This window comes from Aspergillus piperis (assembly GCF_003184755.1).
Source record: "Aspergillus piperis CBS 112811 unplaced genomic scaffold BO85scaffold_17, whole genome shotgun sequence".
Classification (NCBI taxonomy): Eukaryota; Fungi; Ascomycota; class Eurotiomycetes; order Eurotiales; family Aspergillaceae; genus Aspergillus; species Aspergillus piperis.
The window spans coordinates 253047-271871 of record NW_020291607.1 but is presented as its reverse complement, the minus strand read 5'-3'; the positions used below and the strand labels follow the sequence as shown (position 1 = coordinate 271871).

Below are 18825 nucleotides of genomic sequence, written 5' to 3'. Positions count from 1 at the left end.
CTGTCTACCACCGACCAACAACCCAAAACACAAATGGATTGAGAACTAGCGAGACGATACATACTTCCTGCTGCAGTGCTGCACACATCTCATCCAGTTACTCAATAGACGTTATCCCAGCAGGTCACAACCGGCTTCCATCGATGACCTAATAACATCTCCATCTTGTCCAGCACGCACCGCCTCTGGAATCAGAGTAGAGTGGCTTTGGCTTGCGTCAGTAATTCTAGCACTGGAATTCAACAAAGCCTTGAATACTCGCGGGTTTCCGCTCTGTATTGCACAAATTAACGGGGTGTGGCCTTCAACATCACTAGAATTGGGGTCGGCTCCTTGACGGAGCAGAAGCTCGACCAATTCTTCATATCCATGTCTGGGAGTAATATGCAATGGGGTTCTATCTCGGTCATCGGCCGCTCTCACATATGTTCCAAATTTTTGGAGGGCCCGGAAAATGAGCATATCCCCGCCTTCAGAGGCTATATGAATCGGAAAACGTCCCCAGGTCGCAGAGACTTGCATTTGCGCCGCCATCAAGCAGCGTCCCTACAACAGGTGTATGCCCGTGCTGAACTGACAGGTGTAGTGGAGTACTCCCATTGTGGTTCCCGAAATTGATGTCAACGTGCGCCTCCAGAAGTTCCCTCACCACATCATCGTAGCCCCTCAAAGCTGCTGAGTGTTCTCGAGCCCATAGTTTTGAATTCTTCTTCCTTGGAGACTCCATCGCTACTGTTCTCTGCCTCCTCTCTGTCTTCCTCATCGTCACTACGGCTGCTAGTATGATTCCGACTGTTAGCACCTTCCTCCATCACACTGGCCGATGGCGGGTCTCCTATCCGACGAATAAGTTCCGGAATAACCGCGAGATGGCCCGCTTGAGCAGCCAAGCGAAGTAAGTAAATTTGACCCAACTTCCACCGGTAACTGTGCACGTCCTACATCGAGTAAGCGTCCCAAGACCTCAGATTTCCCTGACCCGATGGCGTCGAGGTACAGGGATGGGTTATCTTCGAGAGCTACTGATACGTCTGGAAGCAGCTGCAGCAATACATCAATTGTCTGAAGATGTCCACGAATGACTGCTGCTTGGAGTGACTCAAGGCAGGTACATGCCAGAGCACCGAGCTTTTGAAGTATATCAGTGACTAGCTCTGTATCCCCTGCTCTACTAGCAAGAACAAATGACTCGTTTGATGGGTTCGTTTCGAGTAGCAACTGACGGGCCACGTCCAGGTGGCCGAATTGCAATGCTATCTCTAATGCCTCGGTCATTTCTTGTGAAGAAACAGGCTTGCTTACGCTGGAAGATATCAAATCATGAACAACTTCGTATAGGCCATGTTCCGCAGCAAGAGTAAGTGGAGTGGGCTTAAAGCAGTCTCTGCTGTCGAGACAGTGCGCGGCCCGCCACCACTCTGCTCAACGATTTCTACATTTCTCCTGAGATACAACGTCCAATATGTCACTGATAAGTACGTTTCTGTTGTCTGCTGCGCGGTAATGGTAGGGCCAGTATAGTGCTGCGTACTGGCTGAAATCCAATGCGCTCTGTTCCCAGAAAATACGGCATCTTCCTCGTGGGCCCGCTTGAGCTACCCCAGAGTGTTCCAAAAATGTGAGACGGCTACGAGTCAAGTCGGCGTGCGTTGAAACTTCGCAGCTATAGTCGCCACTGGAGTTCAGCTTTGCTGTGAGCTCATTATTGATATAGTCTCTGACGTATTCGTTCGCAAACATAGGCTGGCCGTTGCGAAAATCAATCAGCGGTCCCAAGGCACGGGTTAGATCACCCTCGAGATCAAGAGGTAGATGGCGAAGCATATCCTGATTTGGTAGGCTGTCCCGGCACACGACAGCAATGGCTAGTCCCTGTACGTTAAGCGGCCGGAAGCTAAGCGTCATCCAGGACAAATCTCTGCGCACCCACGGCATTAGAGCACTCAGCGGACCCAGCATCTGTGAATATAGTTCTGGCAGTGGTTTTTGCAAAAGTATAAACCTGTTCTCGATTGAGTATGTAGTTACTGGTTTCACAACATGTAATAAAACTTGCAGTCGCATCTTGATTCCCGAAGGTGTCGCTGATTCCGGAAGTGCTCAAGCTCCGCGAAGCCCCAGGTGAGTGGCCCAAAGTTTCGCATCGTGAGTCTGATAATATACTCCACATTTTTGGCGCTGCAACATCAGTGGATCTAGGTTTATCACAGTCGCTTTTCCAGATGTTGCATTGTTGAGAGTTTGGCTGGTGGCAAGCACTTTGCAGGACAAACTTCGGGCATGGGTCAACGCCACAAGTGCTTCTAGTTGATCTGTCATCTTGTCTTCGCACATATCAATTCCTTCAATCACATAAAACACGGATTTGATGTCAGGACACAACCATAAGGATTTAACAAGGATCCATAGCTCTTCGAGAGTGTGATTCGGCATCTGACCGAAGGAGTCTAGAATGGGCTGAATGACATCAAAGGCAGGTACAACAGTAGCCAGAATCCTATATATCAGCACTTCCAAGACGGTCGACATTGTTCTTTTGAAGTATGGGTCCTCCCCAAACGATAAGTAAACTGTCACCACGGCCTCTCCCACTGGTAGACCCCTTAACGGAGCAGTTGCGGTCATCTCACCACCATAGACGTATAGTAGTTCAGAGTTACCATTATCTCTCCAAGACAGCTAAGTCTAGGACCTTCGATATCTGGGAGCTATATGTAGAGGGTATCAGGCTGAGATCATGTAAAGGAGCAAACCTGGAGAGTATCAGGTTGCGGGCACCACGGGCGTTATGGGCGTCCGACAATGTTGGGTATTTGATACACTAGAAGTCAGCATGACCGAGGCTTCTAGAACCGTCATGAAGTAAGCGACTACCACATACCAACTGGAAAGGAAAACCCTAATTTCTGATTCTGTATGCTGGCACTGTTAATGTCGCGTGGATGCACTGGAATTCAGGTAGAGAGTTCACATGCTTGTCCTCTCTTCCCCGCTGAATCAAGCTCAACAACTCCCAAGCCTGGGCCCGGAAACCGTAACCCGTCCGTAGGCTCATGGCAATAGTATCTGCTAATGGACAAAAGCTGAGAATGTGGGCATTTGGGTAATATGATATGAGGATGTCCTCAAACCAGGACACCGGCTGTCCGGTACCTTCCTCGCAAGCGAACTCCACTCCATCTAGGTCATGAACAACAACAATACTGGTGTTGTCAGTACAATTCCAGCAGTGAGATAAAGATCTGTGAGGTGCATCATCCTGACGGTAACTCACTCTGGTTCTGGTTGAAATGATAGAGAGCACTTCCCCTTCGATTTCCGTACCCAAGGTCGAGAGAAGGATTTACCCTTAGCATTCGTGTCCATCGTATGTCGAGAACTAACCCAAGTCTGGTGGTGATGTCTCAAGTCGAGATAGATCATTTGGTAGCGAAATACTACACCAACATATGATTAGAACAGGAAAAGCAGTGCGGACATCGGAAACCCTCGCGGTTACGCAGAGTTTTAATGCAGTATCACGAATAGTAAGCCAACAAAGATGACCTGACCTCCTGGATTTGCCCAGAACAACCCTTTACTTAGGAGGGACAAGCCGGACTCACCGTAATTGTTGGGTTCTCTTTGACCGCTGGCTGATATCTGGGCATGGCTCCACCGAGGCCGGCTTTATAATTCAAAGAAGGGCCTTCATTTACGCCTAAGTGGGCTCGTTAAAGGACAAAACCACCCTGGGGCGGAAGGCGAGGAAGAGGAAGCATTCCAGCTTTGCAGTACAGAGAACGAGATATTGAAGACTGCTTAGGAGGTACCCAAGAAGTATGTCGCTGGCTCCAAAGAAATGCTTGGGGCCGTGGGTGTGAAACAGAATACCCTTGCCTGATCACTTCTGCGTGACAACGGAAGGACAACTGTTGGTGAAACACTTGATGTGCGAATTCCCGAAACTCGTTCATCAAAGGGATCATATCGCAGGTGACCAGGACATTCTCTTACCAACAGTTCTTCAGAGCCATTGCGATTACCAGCCAGGAAATCCCGGTGCTTCGCAGGAGATATGGAAATGTTAGCCTTCCGCACACAGACCTCCAGACAATGCTGCCTGTGGCCGAACTATTCCATCACGCCTTGGACGAGGTCTCAGATACAACATCGGGCTAATCACACAAGACATTCACTAAGTGTTTGCTTTCATCGCCCTTTTCCGTAGCTGAGTACACCAGCACCGTCCCCCAAGGGCACCGAATGGTCCATGTCAAAATAGCAATCACCATCCCCAAATTAGGATACATTCGACAACCAATGAGGTGTCATCCGTTCTTCCATGTACGGATTTCTTCTACTTTTCGTTGATCACGAAGTTGTCTACAACCTAACATTCTAATCAATGTAAATATCACCCTTATCACCCAGAAGATATCAGCAACAACCATAACCAATAAGACATCGTGTTCAGGCATTAGAATCCCACATAGCCAACACTACCCACCCCTGACCATCAACCCCATCCCCAAAATGCCAAAAAACCAAGCGCAAAAAAAGAATCCTCCCCGACTGGGAGTCGAACCCAGGTCTCCCGCGCTTGTTCCTGAAAAGGATTGACAAGCGGAAATCATGACCGTTAGACCATCGAGGATTTGATATACTATTCGGGTAATATTTTGACTACATAAAGCTAGAGCCTGCAGTGGGAGTTGTGGCTGCTTTCGGACCGGTTAGGGCTGTTTGGGTGGGACGGGTTGCTACGATCTATCTACCCAGGTACGGAGTAGACATGTATGTAGTTTGGTTCTGGGTTGCAGTTACTTTTGGGATTTCCGGTTGTAGTCGGATGTGGATGGTGGCTGTTGGTAGGGTATATAGCACAGGGGTTGGTTGGTAGAGGGAGGGTTATGGGGAGTGAAATGTATTGGACTGGGTATCTATCCTGACGAGGCCTCCGAAGTCTGATCTGATCGGGAGTTGTTGTTGGATTGCTATGTTTTATGTGGTATTTGTGCTGCTATGTTTTATGTGGTATTTGTGCGTGTAGGTAGGCCTCAGTCCTCTTTATTTTGCTTGTCAGAAGTATAAGCAATGGTTGGTGAGAATCGACCTATGTATGTATGTCTGTCTGTCTACTTGAGCTGTCGCAAATTCTCTACTACTTTAATAAAACAGTAGCCCCTGCTGGTATAGTGTAAGTTGGAAGGTTTTCACAACGAAGATCCTCGATGGTCTAACGGTCATGATTTCCGCTTGTCAATCCTTCTCAGGAACAAGCGCGGGAGACCTGGGTTCGACTCCCAGTCGGGGAGATCTTTTTTGTCCTATTACTTTTTTGCTGTTCTGTTACTGATCTACCACAGACCTCTGGCACGGACATTTCATGAAAGTCAATTAATCCCTAGCTACCATTACCGAGCCTGTGTATGTATCCAATGCAAGCCGCATGAGCACGTGGAGAATTGAACGGAACCGCCTATGTCCAAGACAAACCGAATAAAGGAGACAGGCCTCCCAGAGCAAAACGATCTAAACGACAAACACGCAAAAGAATTACCTCATCGCAAGACAACAGACCAGCTGAAACAAAGATAGAGATTTAACAATTGCGAGAGTTTAGTTGTCAGTCTTCTCGTTGACTGCATCCTTAACTTGGGCTTTCTTGGCCTGAAGCAAGGAGCTGATATAGGCTAGCGACTCCTGCGACAGCACCAACCCGGTGGTGATGACGGCCTTGCCGCTCGCAACCATTCCGTCCCCGCCACACTTCTTGTACTCAGAACTGTAAGTGTCAAAAACATGACCCTTTAGGTCATAAACGAATCGCACTGGGAATGAGACACCGTCTTTGATCGATCCCTTGAGCGTGGTTGTGTCATCTCTGATAAATGGGAACGTTTCATCAACCTTGCTCAGGCCTTTGTCTCCAAGAGTATCTACGCGCGCGACATACGGAGCAACGAAGCCATACGGCTTGGAGAAGTAAGGGAGGAACGGCTTGGCTAAGCGAGAGTAGCCTTGGTCGGCATATTCCAGAGACTTCGCGGCGTACTTGTTGGTCTTGATGACGGTGATAGAGTCGGAGACAACAGGATAGGATGTCAGGTGCTACCATAGGAAATAGAGATTAGCGCATGTTAGAAGCGATCGGCAACCGTGCATAAGGGTAACTTACATCGAGGAATTGGGAGTGGATAGCCTCTCCGTTGACAGAGTTCTCGCCCATAATGCCGTTTTCTGCGTGAGGCATAAGTTTCTATCACATGAAAATAGCATTAGTATAGGAAAGGAAGTATAGAGTAGCGGGACGATAAGATAGACCCTTACCCGACAATAGAATGCTCAAAGCTATATAGGTCCTGGTGGACAAGACGAGCTATGGAGGGTCAGACGTGAAGAAGCGGTGACAAGAAGCGGAAAGTGAGGAGGATGGGGATGTTGAGGATAATAAAGGAAATGGAGGGGTGAGAGGGGAAAGGACATCACTTACATTAGTAGAAGGAAAGACGGAATACGGGAGCAGTTGGGATGGACCGGAAAGAGGTGAACCGTAGTTAGATTTAAGGTAGGTTCAGAGGAGAGAAGAGCGAACACGCCATCAGTCGATCCGATAGCTAGGATTTATGAGGCTTGAGTGATTTGATTAGTTTGAATTTTTTTTTTTTTCTGTGCTAATTTTATTTTAGTTTTTTAATTATTGTCTTTGTTTATGTTAGTCTGATTTATCATGAGATAATAAAAAAAACTAGAAAAAAAAAATATTATATTTATTTTTCTGGGTAAGAAATAGAAAAAGAAAGCGAGAACGAGTTGGCAGCATGTGATAGCGGGCCCGTTGGTGAACAAGTCGCTTGGAGCTTAATGGAGGGGCAAGCCAGCCGTTGGTTCCAGGAGGTTTTAGACCGTCGTAGGACGGAGTTAGTTGTTGCGTGCTCAATCCGGCGGCTTCATCGTCATTATCATTTCACCTGCAGGGCCTGGAACCTGGGATGAGCCTGGAGAAAACGCGACCCAAGATTGGATTGACCAGGATCGTGCATCTCCTTCCGTGCGCTCGCGCTCCCCCGACAGCTCGCATCCGACTTCGCACTGAACATAGTACGTACCAGTTGCTATCGCGGAGCAGTGAGGATATGAAATAAGGATTCAGAACTGGACAGAGTGAGTTCAGACCTCTCGGAAGGCCGTGTCGAGCAAGCCACCCGCACTTGTGCCTATATGGGCTTCCTCTTTCTTAGTCATGTATAGAGTAAGTCATGACTGGAACGGAATGAGAATCGAACGATTCATGATTTTGCTCTCGATAACGGCGGTAACGGTTGCGTTGTCGGAGTGGCAAGAGCCATGTCAAACAAATGAACGACAGGCATCGGAACAGCAAATTAGGGCCTTGATTCGGGGCAACAGGCTGAAAGTAGTTGCAGCAGTGCAGTGTGGATGATGATGGAATCCGGAAGTTGCGAACAGTTGATTGACTTGGAAGGTTTTCTGGCTTCGAATCGCGGGATGGGCTGATAGCATGTGATTGCGGGTCGGGCGGCCCTCGTTTTCTATCGCCCGTCGGCTGGTCTTCCTGCTACTTACTACACCAACTGTCATAGTAGTTCATTCCCGAACACACTCCTCATGCCTAATGTCATTTCCCTATCCATCTTGATCTTACCGGCCGTGATTATATGCCATCCTTTAAGTGTTCATTTGGAAACATACACACGAATTGATAACCTTACAGTGGCCCTTCACTGGAATTCCTCATGGTTCCGATAAGAACGGGACTCCGCCGTGGTTCGCGCTGCATGCTTATCAGGGCGCCTATTCACGGTGACTGTCACAAGGAAACCGGATCCCCAAATTCTCACCCCAACGATCCGGAGTACTAGTCTCAAGAAGCACCAGCTGAAGGGTAAATGTTGAGGATCAGTGCATCCGGGAAACGGACTACTGCTTTTCCCCTGCTTTTCCTTTTGTACCAGATGGGTAACCGCTCTCGTTGATCTCCTGCGGGAAGTGCAAGCATCATCATCTTTGCGCCTGGACCTCGTCTCAGGTCCGGGGTTGGGGGCGTCTTTGACCCTTTGACCCTTTGGACCATCACCTTTCTCCGTGGAAGACATCTTAGTATCCAGACTGCTCCGTATATTATTCTGGAATAGAGAGGGGTATAGCTTGATCCACTCGTCCTCTTGGGCGCTACCAACGCCAACCGTGTGGTGGCAGTCCTGCAAGTGCTGTCCAGATCTGAGCAAGCTTCGACAGAATGTGTCCCCATTGTAGTATCTTCCACGGGCTCGCCTCTAGGCCAGTCTCTTCTAGTGCTGACCATGTGTGTCGTACTTCTGTTCATGCGACAATGGTCGTACCGTGCTGGACTTTCCAATGCTGTCGGTTTGTCTTGCTGCTGCATGTCGGTCGACGCTAGCCTTCCCGGAGGTCAATTCATAAACCTCGATCCCGATCAACCTTGACATACTGAAGCATAACGCAGTGTCCTTGTGTTTAAGTCTGATTTAGCATTGACGCCCGGTTTGGACGTAAGGTCCTCCCCCCTCAACACCACAGTTTCTCTACCCGGCGATCGGAAGCAGAATGAGATAGAAGGCGCCAGCAACCTGGACGGCCGACTCCTGGTGGCTTGCTTGCTGCAATCGCCGGCCGCGTAGATTACAATAACCAATGGCTTTTCACATGTCCTGAAGGATTCCCATCGGTAGCTATAACCATCCTAGTTGTTGCCTTGCTGCCAGGATTGTAAATACCGGTCATTATCGACAACCGAAACTGAGGGATTGTCGCACGCCTAGACGGCTACTCCCTCTCTCGGGCAAGGAACGACGTGCACAGATCGCAACCTCTAATTGCACCTCCTCATTTCCACGGCTACATGGGACCCCCATGTAGTACCTTGCCAGCACCAGTTGGCGCTACACCTACCTTTCTGGTACCTAGCTTGTTTGGTTCAGGCGCAGAAGCCGGTGCTACCATCATTTAGACGGAGGGGCAACATCATCCGTGCTACATTCACTAGTGAACATGGCCTCCTTGCACTAATCCACCACTACGCACGTTAGACGGAACCAAAGGACGAGCACCGTATCTACAAAACATGACATAATCCCCTAATATAGGCCTGGCCTACGTTTCCTACAGGTGGGGATATATGCTTTCTCCAGGGAACTCCGCTTTTACCCCAACATGTGGGATAGGCTGGGATTTCATGTACGGGGAATATCGGCCGTGCGGGGATGGGAGTACAAGCTCGGTAGGTTGAACGGAAGTAGGTTTCCAAATCTAGATCGGACCCGACACACACATGCTCCCCTTCCTTTCCTCGTAAGACAAGGCAAACAGGGGGAACTTGGAAGGGCCCGTGATGTCGGATGAGTCGATAGCATTCTTTCGTCCCAAGGTGATAAGTATGCTTTCGATTGAAAATGATCGAGCGAATCGTGGTGACTTCGGACTTGGTAATCTTTTCCGACCTGACCGGCTGCTGTAGTACGGGATGCGTTCTTTGTTTGCGCTAGGTTGTGCCATGCGTTGTTGTAAAGAGGAAGAAACTCCTGGGAAGCCCAAAATTCCGAAACACAAAAAAAAAGTTGAATTTGTTCATATTTTCCATTTCATTTCGAGACGGACGCCAGATCTCAGTGGCCTCCCTCATGATAAGAAAAATTGGTCAAGTCCTGGACCTGTACATCGATACATTCCCATTCTTCTCTCGTGCTATGGTATACTTCACGTGATCCCATGCTTTTGAACCGGACGTCTTCGATGCTTTTTCATTTTCCCTTTGCCTCATCTAAGACCCTGCGCGCTCAAACGACAAAACGCCCCAAATTACCCCGTTTAGAAACCTGTAGAGCCGTCAGCATTTGCGAACCTAACCCAGCCAACGTAGCTGAAAAAGGTAATAAGAGTAAGACGTACGCAGAGGAGTGAAGAACCAACGGTTCTTGCCGCTGGTGTAGCGGTCCTCAAGGGCCTTCTTGACGTTCTTCTTGGCGTCCTCGCGGGTGGAAACCTCCTTGAAGGTCTCGGTGGAGACGGCACCCTTAAGACCCTCGAGCTCGAGAGTGTAGCGAGTGGGCATCAAGTGGTTGTAGTTGACGACCTTGATGAAGGGCTTGATGCGGCTGCGCTTCTCGACGGTCTTCTTACCCATGCGACGGGTGACCTTGAGGGGGTAGCGCTCGATACCGGCGACGATGGCGTAAGGGAAGGGGTGCGCCTTGGAGCCAGTGTCGTTAGGCTGGACAATGACGACCTGTCATTCGCGAAAGAAACCCTCGTCAGCACATCTATCCTTGCACATTCCGTTCGTTATATTCCCCCATGGTAGTTCGCCCGTGAATCGCATTTTCCGCTCGATGATTTCATTCCCATGCAAATCGAAGATTCATTTCTTCTTCCAAGTCGGCAAAAATCATTCCTTCCAATCCATTCCACCTCGGGGTATATATATATGTATGTCCTCGCCATAAAATGGAGAAATCGGTTGTCGTACCTTCTTACCGGCGTAACGGCCACGGGTGATGATGGCCACACGGCCCACTTTCATGACTATCGTAACATCCTGTCAGTTTGGATTCGAAGACGAGAAAAATCAAGAGTCGAGGTGATGCAGCATTTCACTAACACTTCATTGTGAAAGTCCCGGTGAGCGGAGGTCGATGGGGTGGTTGTCGATGTGCTTCGGTCGAGTAAGTGAGGTTCTCCGCGTTGGACGTTCTATTTTTCTGAGCGAAGAGGGCTCAGGGCTTTGTGCGCCAAAATCTCATTGGTCACCTTACCGACCGAAGGCTACTAGCCGAGTTGGGAATGTTTCTCCAAACGGACTAGTGCCCGAGATGTCGGGGAGGTCGGACAAACTCACCGCCTCGATCGGGTCTTGGCTCTTTGTTTACCGGACAACCAAAGGACCGTCGGTTGCTATGACGGGAGCTTCGATGTGTACGCCGCACATTGGATCGGGCTTCCGTTGATGCCCCATGAGCTACCGTTCCTTTCAGCCAGGAACTCCACTTGGATGTTTGATTGTCTCTTATATTGACTGTTCAACCTCTGGAGCCTGCTCGTGTTCCTTGGTCTCTTGCAACCGTCTCGTCGCATTGTGTTTCGTCGTCCTTGTTTCCCCTCATCTCTCATAGCAAGCGCATTTGTATCATCATCTTCCTTCTACATTCTATATCCTGTTCCTGTTTTTTGTCGCCTATTGTCTTTCAATTCCCCCCCCTCCTGCGTCTTTTTAGTTTTTGTTTTGACGATTTGATATGCCCTTTACGACCTCGATTGCTTTGATTTTGACGAACATTCCTCTCGCACATTCCTGATATCCCTCGATCGACTTGCTTTATATCCAACATCGACAGACATACCCTGTTTTTTTCGCTTTAACGACGATTAAGTTACATGATGCCTACGCATACACGAGATGGGTCCCGCGACCGGGAACTGGTCGTTAGACATCAATCGGTGCCCATGTATGTGCAAACTCTATCTTTGAGCCCCTCCCTTGGGCTATAACTATGAATCGCATCAGACTGACCGTGGACTGTGGAAACGAAGGTGGGACAGTTCGGATCCCGAACGGGCACCCCCTCCGCTCCCTATGAACCCCAGTGCTACCAGCCCTGTTACAAGAGGAAATGTCTCCCCAGGCATCCAAGCCGTGGCGGCGAATTTCCAAGAAAAGATGCGCGAAAACGCACCGAGCCCGTATACGACCAACCCCATGCCGCCGAAGTCCCCAGAGAAGTCCCTCATCAAGGGCCAATTTCACAGGCGCATGCAGTCGCTACAGAATACAGATGCTCGCAATGAATTCCTAAACTATCTCGAGAGCCGGTCACCAGAACGGCCTCTTCGCGCGTCGACTTTTGATCAGAGCCCTAAGCAGCATGAATTAACGCCCGTGAAAGCTCCTGGCTCAGCGGACTCGCGTGACAACGAACAAGAGCTGCCTAACTTGCAGATTTCAAACCGATACCTTTCGAGGCCAATCCTAGGCGAAAGCACACCTCCGTCGGCGACGATGTTAGCTTTGCAGAACATGCAGCTGCCTACCGAGAGCGTCGAGCCACCGAAACCAAAAAGTAACGATGCAGACCCGTTTATTGGGCCTAGGCGCCCCGACAACCACACCTTCGAATCGTTATCTACCCAGATACTCAGCCTGACAGATATTGCGAGTAACCTTCAGCGCGAAATGGCTCAACTAAGCCGACGAAGTAAAGACAATGCCACGGACCTGGTCAGTCTCAAAGCTGCGACTAATGCCCGAGATGAGGATATTCGCAAGAGCCTTCGTGACTTGTCCTCCAGCCTAGCCGCAAAGTTCCTTGATTCTGATGCTGCCACAAGGTGGGACTTCAGTACTCTCCTGGGTTCTGAAAACGGTATTAACAACAGGGAATCGGATAGTTCTCCGAGCTCGAAGAAGAGCTATGCAGCACCACGAATGTCAAGCCCTAATCCATTTGCCGCAGCAATGGAGCGCGAATTGTGTGGATCTCCTACGCCTATCTCGGATGGTTCCGCCAGCATCGCATTACTAGAGAAGGTCCTCCGGGAGATGGGGACGAAGGAAGGTCAAGACAAGCTTATAGAAATGGTTGAGGAGATCAAAGCCAGGCCTGTCTCCAAAACCCACGAAGTATCAAATGACGAGACAATTACGAGGATGCTTGAGGAGATTCTCGAGCATGTGAAGGACGACCCGGGAAACAAGGCTTTGGTACGCTCTCAGGCTTGGGCCGGCGCCGACAGCGTCCCTCCGCAGGGAGAGGCAGATGGTTCCGGAACAAGGTCGCTGGACGACGAACATGCATACTCTCCCGATATAGAGACCCACAACGTCCGGCCCGCGGAACGCTCTTTGGTGCCCGCCGATCCCGAAATGGCAGACGAGATGCTAGCGATCATGAAAAGAGTAAAGACTAGTGTCATTGAAGGAGGTGGCATGACGAACGAGGTCAAAGCTCTTGTACGAGAACTACGAGGAGAGGTTCTAGGAATGGGAAGGAATCTGGCTCGCCAAATCGAAGGAGTTGGGACTTCCCGCGCCATAGAAGATAGGCCGGATCGGCCCACTCATGAAGAGCTGGCTGGTATCGTCGAAAATAGCCTGCACGAGCTTAGAGACCAACTCGCCTCGATTATGGATGAGAGTAGACACCACTCTTCATCCATCTCGGAATTCAGAGCCGCCATGAATGGCAACGAACTCTACTCTGTTGTCAAGAGGGCTCTAGATGAGCTTGACTTGTCTCAATTCCGTGCCGAGCCCCACGGTGTCAATATGGAAAAGGAAGAGATCCTAGAGACCGTTAGGGAAGCCTGGGAGACATATAAGCCTGAGATCGAGTTGCAAAATTTCGGCTTGGAACGAGACGAGATCCTGGAGTGCTTGTCAGAAGGGCTTAAAGAGTATAGGCCGCAGCACGAGGATGCCGTTACTTACGACCAAGTCTTGGCGGCTGTCCAGGCTGGAATGCAGAGCTTCGCACAACCACCCAGCATTACGAAAGAAGAGATCGTACAAACAATTCACGAATGCCTTGCCGGTTTCGAACTTCCTGCACCTCGGGGCGTGGAGCGCGAACACCTTGATGGCATGCGCGATGAGATCCTAGAAGCCGTCACACACTCCGTCACGTCCCAAAGTGCTCTAACAAGAGACACCCTGGACTCGGGGCTGGGCCGTGATGAGATTTTGAGTGCTCTCTCGGAAGGACTAGAAGCGCATTTCGGAGCGACCAAAGCCATCGAACACCCTCACATCACGAAGGATGACGTTGCCAATGTAATAAATGAAGCATTCATTGCACAGCAGTCGGTCGTCAGCACCAATGTTCAACCTACTGTGTCCCGTGACGAGATTCTGCACGCCATCGCAGAAGGCATGGAAAGCCAGAACTCAATCACGAGAGAGATTGAACTCAACAGGGATGATCTTATGGAGGCTATCGCGGCTGGTCTGGCGGAGGCCAATGAGGCGAACCAAAGCGTCGGCGAGCAGATGCTGGAACGTGTTCAGGAGCAGCTGGACGGCATAAAAGGAGAAATGGGCCAACATTTCACTGCCAGCGAAGAGAGCTCCGAGCAGCTGCTTAACGCTATCAAAGATGGCATTGCTGTCGTGCGACAGGAAGTGGAAGGCTACGCCTCAACTGCAGCTGAAGCTTCCGGGAAGCATGAGATCATGGATACTGTCAAGGAAGGGTTCCGCCTTTTGCAGGCTGACATGGAGAAGACGATCACTGAGACCGCCATGTCTAATGCGCCTCGCGGTAACCCGGATACTCCAGAACTTCTTGATGCTATGGAGAAGGAATTCGAGCATCTGCGACAGACCATGAGCTCCTTGTTGATTCGCAACAACATACCGAATGAAAAGGACGAAATTCTCGACGCAATCCGCGACATCTCCGAACAGCAAAAGTCTTCGCAAAACGATGATGTTCTTGCGGCTATCCGCGAGCTGTCGGAGAAGCAGGCGGGTACGCCTGGAGAGGATATCCTTGCAGCTCTTCGTGAACAGTTGGAGGAGCACAAGTCTGCCAACAATGATGCAATCCTTGCCGCAGTTGCGGCAGCGTTCGAACAGAAACCCGACGCGCCGAGCGATGAAGTTCTTACTGCCCTCCGTGAAATCTCCGAGAAGCAGAACAACACGAACAGTGATGAGATTCTTTCTGCCATCCGTGAGATGTCGGAGAAGCAAAGCGGTACGAACAGCGAGGAAATTCTTGCTGCCATCCATGAAATCTCCGAAAAGCAGAACAGCACAAACACCGAGGAGATTCTTGCAGCAATTCGTGAAATGTCAGAGCAACACAAGGCAGCCAACAATGATGATGTGCTTGCTGTTGTACGCGATATATCCGAGCAACACAAGGGCATAGACAGTGATGCAATCCTTGGAGCAATCCGGGAGATGTCTGAGCAGCACAAGTCTACGAATGTCGACGACATTACGAACATTATCAAACAAGAATTCGAGGAACTCCGTCACTCAATGAACATGACCTTGGTCCGTGCGGAACCTACGGAGCCCAAGACCGACAAGGATGAGATTATTGCTGCGCTGCATGAGAGATTTGACAGCTTCAAGGGCGAGCAAAGCCAGCCCAAAGAGGCTGATGAGAGCGACAACTTCACTAATGGTGAAGTCATTGAAGCCCTGAACGATGGCGTTGGTACCATTCGGGAAGACCTCGCAAAACTCATGGATAAGAACGTGGAGTTCGACTATTCGGAGCTGCTGGATGAGCTGAAATCAGGGCTTGGCAGTCTGAAGGCAGATGTTGAGATGCTGAGGCAAGCTCAGAAACAGAGCGAAGAAGTTGAGACGACTCGTGGAGGTGAACTGATGCTCGCAAGTGACACTCCTCCCGTTGATTCAACCAGCAGCAACGATATTGAAGGTCTGAAGGCCCTTATCACCCAACTTCAAGTCAAGGTCGAGGCAATTGAGTCAGCTCCCCGCGCTGCGGAGGCTCCTGAAGACATGCTTAAAAAAGAGCACCTCGATGAAGTCCTCCTCGGACTTCACGAACTTCAGAGCTCAGTAACAGGCATCGTCGCTCGTGATCAGCCTGCAGATGAGGCGACAGCCAAGAAGGAGGATACGGACGCCATTGAAACCTTGTTGCGCAACACAAAGGCACAGCTTGATGAGATGACGTTCCCTGCCCCTGACGAGATCGCAAGAGCGGAGCAGCTTTCAAACCTTGAAGGTATCGTCAAGGAAACTAAAGAAGCCATGTCTGAACTTCGCACTCGATTCGAATCGGACGGCCCCACAAAGTCTGAAATTGGTACTTTGGAGACCCTGATGAAAGACATGTGGATCGCTCTTGACGAACTGAAGGGCAAGGGAACGGAGGAGGAGAACGATGCCGAAAAGTTGGTCAAGGCGGACCTGCAGACCGTGGAAGCCATGATCTTTGAAGTAAAGACGCAAGTCGAGGAGCTCAAGCTTCCCGACATTGAGACGTTGCCGACCAAGACCGATATTCAAGATCTTACGGCACTTGTTACTGAGTTCCGCGAGAAGGTTGATGCTGACAACGAGATGACGGGACAAGCCTTCGATGCTCGAAAGGTTGAGCACGCCGGGCTTGCCGAAAAGATCGAGGAAGCTCGGGCTGTCGTGGAGGGGCTCGGAGACGAGCTGAAGAGCAAGCTGGATGGTAGCAATGAGGGGCTCAGTGAACTCAAGCAGCTACTTGAAGGCCTGGCAGCGTCTGCCGAAAGCTTCACGACAGTTGAGAATGTCAACGAACTCACGGAGCTGATCAACCGCGAATTCGAGCGCGCCCGGGGCGAACAGGATGCGACCAAGCTAGAGAAGGAAGAGCGTGATGCTGCTGCGATGGTCAAGCATGACGAGACCCGAGCCGCCATTATCGTCGAACTGGGCTCGAAGATTGACGAAAAGCTCGGTGAGATCGTGGCCAAGTATGACGAGGTCCAGTCATCTATCCAGACTGCTATCGACTCCAAGTTCACCGAGAGCGCAGAACGTGATAATGCGCATCTTGAGGCTGTTACCAATACCAAGGCTCTGGCCGAAGACATCAGGCTTGTCATTGGGTCCATGGGCAACAGCGTTAACGAGGCTTGTGAGCGCATGTGCACAGATGCGCAAACCTTCTTTGAAAAGGTCGATGTATCCTACAACAAGATGGAAGAGATGCACAACGAAGTCAAGTCTCAACAGGAGCAGGCTCGTTCGGATCTCGAGCGTGCAGCAGCTGCAACCGATCGTGTTGAAAGTCAGCTACACGAGTTCCACCCTCAGGTGCTTGAGTCCATTCAAGAGATCCTTTCCATTGTCGGACAGCACTATGACCACTCCCAGAGATCGGCCCAGGACATCAAGATGGACCTTTCTACAATTCCCTCCGCCATTACTCCTCTACTCCCTGCTTTGCCACCGCCTGAGCCTGAGAAATATGATGATACTCAAGTTCAGGAAAAGCTCAATGACCTCCTCGACCGGGCTAAAAGCAGCCAAGTCCAAGAGACACTGAATACTCTCGTCGAACGCGTTACGAATGACCAAGTACATCAGAAGCTTGATGAACTTCTGACCCACACCACGAGTACTAATGGTCAGGTCTATGAGAAATTGAGCGAGCTTCTGGACCACGCCACTAACTCTACTGGGCCGGTGCACGATAAGCTTGATGTACTCATCGACCATGCGACCAACAATGATCAATCAGTTACGCAGATGATGAAGTTGGACGAGATGCATAAGGATATCATGGACACATCCCGTCGGATGAACGAGATGTTTGCCGCCCAGACCGCCATGGTGGCTGAAGACAACGAGCGGAGACGTAAGGAGGCCGAAGAAGCAGCGATTGCATTGGAGAGGCGCAACGCCCAGCGCGAGCAGGTGGAGGCAGAAATCTTGACCCTAAAGGAGGAGAAGGATTCACTGCTGCACATCATCCAGACTTTGAAATCTGAAAAGGATGACCTTGCTAAGCAGACCACCAAGCTCAGCAAGGAAGTCGCTGGCTTGGAGATGGCACTCGAGCTTCGTCATGAAGAAATGCAAGTTATGGAGGATCGTGCAGACCATCTCGAAAAACGAATCCTGGAAGGCGTTCTCGACCACGCTCGCAGTGTTCTCTTGAGTCGCCCGAATGGCGTAAAGAAGCGCGGATCTCGCGCCCGCGGGCCTAGTGTTGCCAGCAATGCCAGCACCGCCAAAGATGCCCGTAGCATCCTCGGCAGTAGCGTTGGGCTAGCGCTGAGAAAGCGAGGAACGAATGGGTCCCAGGCGGGATCTGTCGCACCATCTACCACTAGCAAGGAACGGCGTATCTTCAGTCTGAGCAACGTTACAGGCAATCGCGGTGCCGGGGATAGGCAGGTGAGTAGCGCCAGTGGGTTTGCCAGTCTGAAGCGGAGCCATTCCGTCAGGTCCAACGTCTCTCAGCGGAAGGCATCTTGGGGAGGCCGGAGCTCCGTTGCCAATAAAGAAAACGAGGTCTTTCCTGAGGAGGATGGGGAAGAGAGTGACGCAGGCACGGAGCGACGAACCAGCTACACAGGAACATACGCGGATAGCATGATCTATGGTACCAGTAGCCATGTCTCCGCCGATCGGCGGGTAAGTGCCGCTAGCTCCACAGGGCTGCATTCGGTCGCGGACGAACCGGAGGACTCCGATGCGGAGGACGCTCAGACGCCCAAGGCAGATGAGCCGGACGGGGCGTTGGAGTTGGATGAGGAGGCCTCGAAGATGGTGGTCTACGGACAGCACAGCGATAGTGGTATTGGACCCGAGGTCACAAGTGCCGCGGCATGAAGCTCTAAGCGCACGAGGACTTCTCTCGGCTCTGCTGCATGACCCTAGTAATGAAGGGATGAGAGCGAGCAGCATGATTTGGAAGCTCTCCTGAAACGAATCATCCGAGCATTTGGCTGAGCTGAGTGCTGTATAGATTAGGATCATTGGTGTATCGGACATGGATCCGAAAAGGGGTTGGTTACTTTCTTTTGTATTCTCCTATGTTTCTTACGACTGTTTATGCATGATGTACCTATGTTTCTTATTCAGCGAGTGGAAGTTAATAATGGACTTGATATGCTGATTTGAGGGAAAACCCAGATTCAAACATATTTCTTCTGTAGATGTACATTTGTTCGTAGTTGTTGCCTGTAGAAGATGGGAGATCAAAGAAGCAACGAGTCACATGGCCAACGGTCATGCACCGCGGCTGAGTCAGCGCCGAATCCCCAACGGAATTGTTTCTCACGGCGCTTTTTGTGTTTAAAGAGGTTGGCTCCTCAATCCTTGCTGCATCAACTGTCGCTACT

At 50.4% G+C, this 18825-nt stretch overlaps 5 protein-coding genes and 2 non-coding genes across 7 annotated transcripts; 2 read left to right on the top strand and 5 right to left on the bottom strand.

Moving 5' to 3' along the window:
- Nucleotides 1-653: 653 nt before the first annotated feature.
- Nucleotides 654-1959, bottom strand: BO85DRAFT_490594 (uncharacterized protein; the record flags this gene model as incomplete). Its single annotated transcript, XM_025663667.1, has 3 exons — nucleotides 654-877; nucleotides 936-1384; nucleotides 1532-1959. The coding sequence occupies 3 exons, from the start codon at nucleotides 1957-1959 to the stop codon at nucleotides 654-656; spliced, it is 1101 nt and encodes a 366-aa protein (XP_025512861.1).
- A 2587-nt stretch (nucleotides 1960-4546) lies between these two features.
- BO85DRAFT_t207 lies at nucleotides 4547-4636 on the bottom strand. The gene has a single exon. It is a non-coding gene; the product is annotated as a tRNA-Asp (tRNA).
- A 571-nt stretch (nucleotides 4637-5207) lies between these two features.
- On the top strand, nucleotides 5208-5297 carry BO85DRAFT_t215. The gene has a single exon. It is a non-coding gene; the product is annotated as a tRNA-Asp (tRNA).
- A 59-nt stretch (nucleotides 5298-5356) lies between these two features.
- On the bottom strand, nucleotides 5357-6384 carry BO85DRAFT_451826 (putative pathogenesis associated protein Cap20). Its single transcript, XM_025660679.1, has 3 exons — nucleotides 6313-6384; nucleotides 6161-6241; nucleotides 5357-6093 (listed from the first exon to the last, which is right to left on the bottom strand). The coding sequence occupies exons 2-3, from the start codon at nucleotides 6233-6235 to the stop codon at nucleotides 5602-5604; spliced, it is 567 nt and encodes a 188-aa protein (XP_025512860.1). The 5' UTR covers nucleotides 6236-6241; nucleotides 6313-6384; the 3' UTR covers nucleotides 5357-5601.
- A 1341-nt stretch (nucleotides 6385-7725) lies between these two features.
- On the bottom strand, nucleotides 7726-8711 carry BO85DRAFT_87484 (uncharacterized protein). Its single transcript, XM_025665752.1, has one exon. The coding sequence runs from the start codon at nucleotides 8387-8389 to the stop codon at nucleotides 7868-7870; it is 522 nt and encodes a 173-aa protein (XP_025512859.1). The 5' UTR covers nucleotides 8390-8711; the 3' UTR covers nucleotides 7726-7867.
- A 926-nt stretch (nucleotides 8712-9637) lies between these two features.
- BO85DRAFT_451824 (60S ribosomal protein eL27) lies at nucleotides 9638-10677 on the bottom strand. The gene is made up of 4 exons (XM_025660678.1): nucleotides 10622-10677; nucleotides 10490-10545; nucleotides 9913-10249; nucleotides 9638-9839 (listed from the first exon to the last, which is right to left on the bottom strand). Exons 1-4 carry the CDS (start codon nucleotides 10626-10628, stop codon nucleotides 9832-9834), a joined length of 408 nt encoding a protein of 135 aa, XP_025512858.1. The 5' UTR covers nucleotides 10629-10677; the 3' UTR covers nucleotides 9638-9831.
- Nucleotides 10678-10950: 273 nt separating this feature from the next.
- BO85DRAFT_479934 (uncharacterized protein) lies at nucleotides 10951-18607 on the top strand. The gene is made up of 2 exons (XM_025662980.1): nucleotides 10951-11465; nucleotides 11551-18607. The coding sequence occupies exons 1-2, from the start codon at nucleotides 11395-11397 to the stop codon at nucleotides 18311-18313; spliced, it is 6834 nt and encodes a 2277-aa protein (XP_025512857.1). The 5' UTR covers nucleotides 10951-11394; the 3' UTR covers nucleotides 18314-18607.
- Nucleotides 18608-18825: the final 218 nt, after the last annotated feature.